Source organism: Ruditapes philippinarum, unplaced genomic scaffold (genome assembly GCF_026571515.1).
Source record: "Ruditapes philippinarum isolate M1 unplaced genomic scaffold, ASM2657151v2 ctg227_1_1_1_1, whole genome shotgun sequence".
Lineage (NCBI taxonomy): Eukaryota > Metazoa > Mollusca > Bivalvia > Venerida > Veneridae > Ruditapes > Ruditapes philippinarum.
The window spans coordinates 449,320-457,830 of NW_026863206.1; the positions used below are offsets into that span (position 1 = coordinate 449,320).

General features: G+C 35.2%; 1 protein-coding gene across 1 annotated transcript; it reads right to left on the reverse strand.

The window, feature by feature from the left end:
- Positions 1–1,230: 1,230 nt before the first annotated feature.
- LOC132721466 (E3 ubiquitin-protein ligase DZIP3-like) lies at positions 1,231–7,994 on the reverse strand. Its single transcript, XM_060705772.1, has 3 exons — positions 7,559–7,994; positions 1,963–2,034; positions 1,231–1,506 (listed from the first exon to the last, which is right to left on the reverse strand). The coding sequence occupies exons 1-3, from the start codon at positions 7,958–7,960 to the stop codon at positions 1,231–1,233; spliced, it is 750 nt and encodes a 249-aa protein (XP_060561755.1). The 5' UTR covers positions 7,961–7,994.
- Positions 7,995–8,511: the final 517 nt, after the last annotated feature.

The following is an 8,511-nucleotide window of genomic DNA, read 5'->3' on the forward strand; positions in this document are numbered from 1 at the left end:
ACATTCAATGTCGTCAAAGAGTACGAGAATTGATCAAAAAGTGCTTTTCCGATGTATTTTCGGTATTCAGAGAACCCAAGTAATGGACTTACTTTTCAATATAATCGCCTTCTACATAAATGCACTTTGCCCATCTGTGCATCTACTTGTTTAACCCTTCAAAATAGAACTCTCTATTTTGGTCCTCAAAGAACTCATTGACCGCATCCATGACATCCATGAAACCGCTTGTAACTCGGTCAGTAATCTTCAATAAGAGATCGGTATCGCCGTATCGTGTGTAAATGTCAGTGTAGTGGCTAAAAGTATATCGGGCCGAGAACTTATTGATCATACCATACTTGAAAAGACAGGGAATTACTCGTTTGTACTGGCCTGACCGATCCCCGAATCTGAATCAAATTGAGCATACATGGAATGAGCTTATAGGTCCGTATTTCAGCCCATCAGTTCCAGCCAAGAAGCACCCAGAAGCTTGGTGCCGCCCTTGTCTACGAGTGGAATACCATCCAACAAGCCGTCCTAAGAAACCTGATAGAGAGTGTGCAACAACAGTGCCAAGCTGTCATTAACAACACTTGGTCAGGGTCACACACTCGCTATTAAAGCAAAATCAGTTATATGAAAAAATGATGGTGGCAAAAATGAGTTTTTCGCAAATTCTACCATATCCGTCTAAAACACAATTTCATTGCAATCAAAATAAATCAACATGAAAACACATTACAATTGGTAACAAATTCCTTAATGCTGTTTATAAATCACTATGTCATAGATAAGGACAGAAATAAATCTAATATTTGACATACAGTATAAGATAGGTACAAAACTACTCTTGGTGCTTAGCAAACTTTGCGTAGTATATAAATGCAATGTATTGAAACCTATTTACGATTATTAACTCTTATGGTTTGCAATTGATAGATGAAACATGATATTTTAATATTGCGTGTTTTAAAGCAATTAGTAGTAAGCGATAGTGGTGGACAAACACTTACTAAATTTTCCATAAACATATTTTTATAATGTATGGAAGAATGATTATTTTGTATATGTTTAAGTGATAAACGTCACAAATAATCAATTTTATGTGAGGTTAATGTAATACGTAATTTATTTAACCAGTAGCTATTAAAACCCAATTATTCCGCATTGCTAAATAACTAATATAAAGACATAATCAAGTTCATAATCAAGTTTTTCTTGTTCTTACAACAATCGTAGTAGTGTTTAATTATTTTTTATGATATTCGAACAAAAAGCATCACATAACAGACCTTCATCTAGTTGTCTTTTGATCTCCTCTTGGGTTTTCTCCACTTCAGTAACTCTTTCCTTTACATATGTCATTTCTTCTTTCAATCGATCAACATCGGCTTCATAGTCCTTCCACTTTTTTATTTCTTCTTCTACCCTTTTCTGTTCCTCTGGGTCTAGAGGGCAGATTTTGAAATCGTTAATGGTTTGCTGAATATTCAGAGCTGAAGAACTTCGTCGAACAAGTATCTGTGAAGAGAATTAAATAAAAAATATCAACTTCGAGTTCTTTATGTATGCATTATCAAATTGAGCAAGTGAGTTTCTGTGTTTATTGAATCATTTATTGTTAGTGCTTTTTCTTTAAAAAATGAAATATGAATGGATAAAATAAATTATTTATAAACAAATGGTTATGTATACTTCAATGTGTTATTTACAAATTGAAATGACCTAAAAAGAAATAATTAATGTCATGGTCAGATAACATTAAATGTTAAGTAGTGACCCACATCTTTTTCATCATTATTCAAATAGTATGTGTCATCGTCCACTTCCATAATGCTCTATTAAATATAAGCCCTTATAAAGGGCCAACTGATTACATTTGATTTAATTATATCGTTATCTGCGACTATTTGTAGCAGATGTGAATTGCGTATAATTTCGAATAATTTAACATCTTTCCAAAACCACTCTCCTCACCTGCTCGATGTCATTCCACCAGGTTACAAAGTCATTCGACTGTATATTAGTTGTTTTTGATATATGGCTTATCTGAAATAAAATTCAAGTAACTGTAAGTTCATATACCCATAACAGACTTTTTTAAGGTTTCGAGAATTTCCTTAGGTAGCATGGAAAACAAGAGCACCGCTAGGCGGAGCATTACATGCCCGAAAGTGTTTTTTTAGTAAGGATGAAGCTTTTGTATTAGACATTACATAAATTAAATAAAGTATTACCTCCTTCAAATAGCAATCCTCCTATGAAGTTTGAACACTATGGGCCAAAAAGAAATAAAGTTATGTTCTGGAAACTGTTTTCAGTTTTAAAGTAATAGTGACCATGACCTTTGACCTTGTGACCCCAAAATCAATAGAGGTCTTCTACTAAATATGGACAATCATCCTATGAAGTTTGAATACTGTGGGCCAAATGGAACTAAGTTATGCTCCGGAAACTGTTTTCAGTTCGAAGGTAATAATGACCTTGACCTTTGACCTTTTGACCCTAAAATCAATAGGGGTCTTCTATCCAATATGGACAATCATCGTATGAAGTTTGAACACTGTGGGCCAAATAGACCTTAAGTTATGCTCTGGAAACTGTTTTCAGTTTTAAGATAATAGTGACCTTGACCTTTGACCTTGTGACCCCAAAATTAATAGGGTCTTTTACCCAAAATGGACAATCATCCTACGAAGCTTGAATATTCAGGGCCAAATGGAACTTAAGTTATGCTCCGGAAACTGTTTTCAGTTTTAAAGTAATAATGACCTTGACCTTTGACCTTGTGACCCCAAAATGAATAGGAGTCTTTTACTTAATATGGACAATCATCCTCTGAAGTTTGAACACTGTGGGCCAAATGAAACTTAACTTATGCTCCGGAAACTGTTTTCAGTTTTAAGGTTAAAGTGACCTTGACCTTTGACCTTGTGACCCCAAAATCAATAGAGGTCTTCTACCCAATATGGACAATTATCCTATGAAGTTTGAATATTGTGGGCCAAATAGACCTTAAGTTATCCTCCGGAAACTGTTTTCAGTTTTAAAGTAATAATGACCTTGATCTTTGACCTTGTGACCCTAAAATCAACAGGAGTCTTTTACTTAATATGGACAATTATCCTATGAAGTTTTAACACTGAAGCCAAATGAAACTTAAATTATGCTCCGGAAACTGTTTTCAGTTTTAAGGTAATAATGACCTTGACCTTTGACCTTGTGACCCCAAAATCAATAGGGGTCTTCTACCCAATATGGACAATCATCCAATGAAGTTTGAAGTTTGTGGGCCAAATGGAAGTTAAGTTATGCTCCGGAAACCATATTGCTAACGGACGGACAGACAGACGTACGGACGGACGGACGTTCCAACATTTTGGGTTTAGGGGCTATTTTCTATGTTATTTTCTTTGTTTTCTTAAGGGCTAGTAGCCCCTAAACCCTTTGATCACGAATGAACCTTTTGTTCGCTTTTGTTCTCTTTACTGTTATATAGCCCCTAAACCCAAAATGTTTGCTCGGACAGACAGACGGACGGACGGACGGACGCCAGGGGGTATAACATAATATTCCCGAAATTATTTCGGGCATATAAAAAAAGAAATACGATATAAAGAATGATTCAGTTGTCTGCGTATTTTGTGCATTGCATGCCATACAATGTATAAATGATATCCATTACTCCTTAGAGTAAAAAAGATGGTTTACGGAAAAAGTTCAATGAAATTTTTATAAGTCGTAACATTAATATTCATACTGTAAGTTGTTGTTGTAGTAGTATTAAAAATTAAGAAATACTCGTTTTTGAATTTGCCTCGTCGTAGATATCCGCTTTTATTCGTTTAAACCGTAAAAGTCGTAATAGTGGTCGAAGTCATGACCGTAGTTGTTTGTGCAGTCTTCAAAGTCGGCTCATTCTTTGATTTAAACATATTTATTTCAGCTCGATTGCGAAACAAATTCTTGCATAATATATAAATCTCTTCGAATCCACTACCTGGCTGATTGTCATATAAAGGAACATGATCTTGACTAGATTAAAGCTCGGAGACATGATATCTTGGTTCAGAGGCAGACACCTTAACCACCAGCCCAATGGTCACCTAAATACAGTCTTTGTATTCGTTGTCATGGCCGTTGTCTTTGTTTATAAAAGTCATATTCATAATTGTGAACAGTAATCATTTCCTTATTTTTTCAAAGCATTTTGGAAAAAAGTTATACCTTGTCCTGTGTGGAATGAATAACAGTATATGATTTAAAATCAATAAAAGCAAAAGAAACACGATTATTGTGTTTGTGGTAAATTTCCGAGTTATTTTCACACTGTGTGTTCATTAATATACAAATTGACTAAATAGGCCTATTTATCCTCGTTATTATCCGTTACTTAAATGACTACCCTCGAGATAATTCATAACGGTGAAATATCAAACTTTGTCAGCAACGTTGTTAAAATCATGGTTGTATTTGTACTTAATTTAGTTGAAGTTGTAGTCGCATTCGTATTCAAAGAGTTTGTAATTGTGAAAATCGTTTCGTAGGCGTAGGCATTTAAGTTGTATAGGCCGTTATTAAGGTCAAAGTTGTCGAAGTTGAAGCTGCACTTTTAGTCGTCGAAGCCGAACACGTTGTCGTAAACATTGTCGTGATCGTAGTCTAAGTCGTCGGTGTAGACGCAGTCGTGGTTACATGTACAAAAATACGATGACGATCAGCGTCTTCGTCATTTGAAGAGAATTAGAAATATACGTTAACTATAATCGGCGCCAATGAAGACATATTGCTTAAGTGATGGCAGACCTCAATATGGACAATTATCCTATGAAGTTTGAAAATTGTGGGCCAAATAGACCTTAAGTTATCCTCCGGAAACTGTTTTTAGTTTTAAAGAAATAATGACGTTGATCTTTGACCTTGTGACCCCAAAATCAACAGGAGTCTTTTACTTAATATGAACAATTATCCTATGAAGTTTGAACACTGTGGGCCAAATGAAACTTAAGTTATGCTCCGGAAACTGTTTTCAGTTTTAAGGTAATAATGACCTTGACCTTTGACCTTGTGACCCAAAATCAATAGGGGTCTTCTACCTAATATTGACAATCATCCTATGAAGTTTGAATATTGTGGGCCAAATGGAAGTTAAGTTATGCTCCGGAAACCATATTGCTAACGGATGGACAGACGGACGGACGGACGTTCCAACATTTTGGGTTTAGGGGCTATTTTCTTTGTTATTTTCTTTGTTTTCTTAAGGGCTAGTAGCCCCTAAACCCTTTGATCACGAATGAACCTATTGTTCGCTTTTGTTCTCTTTACTGTTATATAGCCCCTTAACCCAAAATGTTTGCTCGGACAGACAGACGGACGGACGGACGCCAGGGGGAATAACATAATATGCCCGAAATTATTTCGGGCATATAAAAAAAATACGATATAAAGAATGATTCAGTTGTCTGCGTATTTTGTGCATTGCATGCCATACAATGTATAAATGATATTCATTACTCCTTAGAGTACAAAAGATGGTTTACGGTAAAACTTCAATGAAATTTTTATAAGTCGTAACATTAATATTCATACTGTAAGTTGTTGCTGTAGTAGTATCAAAAATGTAAGAAATACTCGTTTTTGAATTTGCCTCGTCGTAGATATCCGCTTTTATTCGTTAAAACTGTAAAAGTCGTAATCGTGGTCGAAGTCATGATCGTAGTTGTTTGTGCAGTCTTCAAAGTCGGCTCAATCTTTGATTTAAACATATTTATTTCAGCTCGATTGCGAAACAAATTCTTGCATAATATATAAATCTCTTCGAATCCACTACCTGGCTGATTGTCATGTAAAGAAACATGATCTTGACTAGATTAAAGCTCGGAGACATGACATCTTGGTTCAGAGAGAGACACCTTAACGCAACCAGCCCAATGTGGTCACCTAAATACAGTCTTTGTATTCGTTGTCATGGCCGTTGTCTTTGTTTATAAAAGTCATATTCAATTGTGAACAGTAATCATTCTTTTATTTTTCAAAGCATTTTTGAAAAAAGTATAACCTTGTCCTGTATTGTGGAATGAATAAACAGATATATGATTTTAAAATCAATAAAAGCAAAAGAAACACGATTATTGTGTTTGTGGTAAATTTCCCGAGTTATTTTTCACACTGTGTGTTCATTAATATAACAAATTGACTAAATAGGCCTATTCTATCCTCGTTATAATCCGTTACTTAAATGACTACCCTCGAGATAATTCCATAACGGTGAAAATATCAAACTTTTGTCAGCAACGTTGTTAAAATCATGGTTGTATTTGTACTTAATTTATTTAGTTGAATTTGTAGTCGCATTCGTATTCAAAGAGTTTGTAATTGTGAAAATCGTTTCGTAGGCGTAGGCATTTAAGTTGTACTAGGCCGTTATTAAGGTCAAAGTTGTCGAAATTGAAGCTGCACTTTTAGTCGTCGAAGCCGAAAACGTTGTCGTAAACATTGTCGTGATCGTAGTCTAAGTCGTCGGGGTAGACGCAGTCGTGGTTACATGTACAAAAATACGATGACGATCAGCGTCTTCGTCATTTGAAGAGAATGAGAAATATACGTTAACTATAATCGGCGCCAATGAAGACACATTGCTTAAGAGATGGCAGACCTCTAACCATTACTACAGATAGGTTATTAATTTGGTGGGTACATTTATATTTGACAAGAATTTGATTACTATTGACATGTATCCACTGTTTGAAGACAGATACATGTATATCAGGTAATTTTGGACGTGTTTCCCAATCTTATGAAATGTTTTGACCAGGTTAAAATGATAACTTCGGGAAAGTCCGTAAAAATTATTGTTTTATGTTTTGCAATATCTCAAATCGGTAATATATAAAGGGTTTTCGTGCAAAATTAATTATTATTTACCACTAAGGTTCACAAATTCCAAATAGCAATCCCGTATGTTTTTTTTCGTTCGTGTGCTTTTTATTTATTTATTTTTTAGAATGTTACAGGGGTGTATGGTAGCCCCGGTCGATGAGAAAATGTTGCCTTTGTAATCAGACATGTATTGTTAAGGCTGTCGATTGTGAGGGAAACGCTCTGAAAGTGGCTTACATACTGACAGAAAATCAATATCCCTCTATCATTGATTTTTTAATTCAGTTTAGACGTTCATTTATCATTTGTAATATTTTCTCAAGATAGGACAGATAATGATGCAATGGACAGGTAGTCTATAGCAAAGCTATCGTCTTGTTTTGTGAATTATAAATATACAAACAAAATGTATTATATGTTGTATTCAGTAAATGTTAGATTTCTGCCATCACTTCATTAATCTGTTATCACTTGCACCGGCACATAAACTATATGCAGTGCAACAATTTACTCATAAAGTAGATCTCATGAAATGCACTTTATCCTAATGAGATCTATTCAATTAAGAAGTACTTGAAAAAAAGATTCTACTTGTATTCCAAAAGAAATTGTCAGTCATGTCATTATTGTCACGTTGTCATATTTATTAAAAGTTTGAATAAGCATGTTGACTTTTTCATTGTTGCTTACTTACTTGATTTCGGAAAGCTTTTAATCGACATATATCTGCCTCGACTGTTACATCGGTTGGTATAGGTGTTGCGTTCCAGTCAAATTTCTTATTCAATCCAAAACACTTCAGGCATCTTAGAAGGCAAATGATTAGCGTGATGTCCATATCCGACGTAGTTGGAACTTGACCAACCGCTGGAAACAATTGGTCATATTGTACCTGTGTTATAATTCCGCGGCTTTTCAAACGTGTAACTGCAAACTTTTCTTGATTCAAACATACGTTTAGAGTCAAACCTTTTGCAGTCAGAGTCTGATCTAGTATGTTTCTCAAAACCATGAGACCTCCGTCTATAATGAGTATTTGCAACCGGAATAGGTAAACACGGTTTTCCGCCGTCTGTGTCAGCCCACCGGTTGCCATTTCCGCTTGCTTTGTCAAACCTCTGTTATTGTCATATCTTAAAATAGATAAAATGTATAGTTGCTACAGTAATGCTGCAAGTATTAAAGCATATATTCTATTTCTTATCACTTTTTTCTGTTTTGTTATCACATTGACTTTAGATAATTTACTTAAAATGGGCAATCATAAAAGATAAGCTCTGACACACGATGCTAATAAGTGCGCAAACGCTCCCGTAAGGAATATTATTTTGATGGAGTAAAAGTGTGCCTTGAAACCTTTCTGGTGGTTTTGATATAAAAGATAGGTAACTGAGAAATTCCCATAGTGAAAAACAAGATGCCTGTCCATGGTTCACGGTCATATAGGAAGACGCGTACGTACTCCAATTAAATTTCCTCAAGATGTTATCAAAGATGCAGGTCAGTACATACTGAGTGACGTGAACGAGGAGGGAATTCCTAAGCCTGCTGCAGCACTGAGAGAGAGAGGGATGATGAGGCCACTATATATTTACGTCGTCTGATACGAATCATTCAGTACACAGTGACTACTATATACGCTGTACG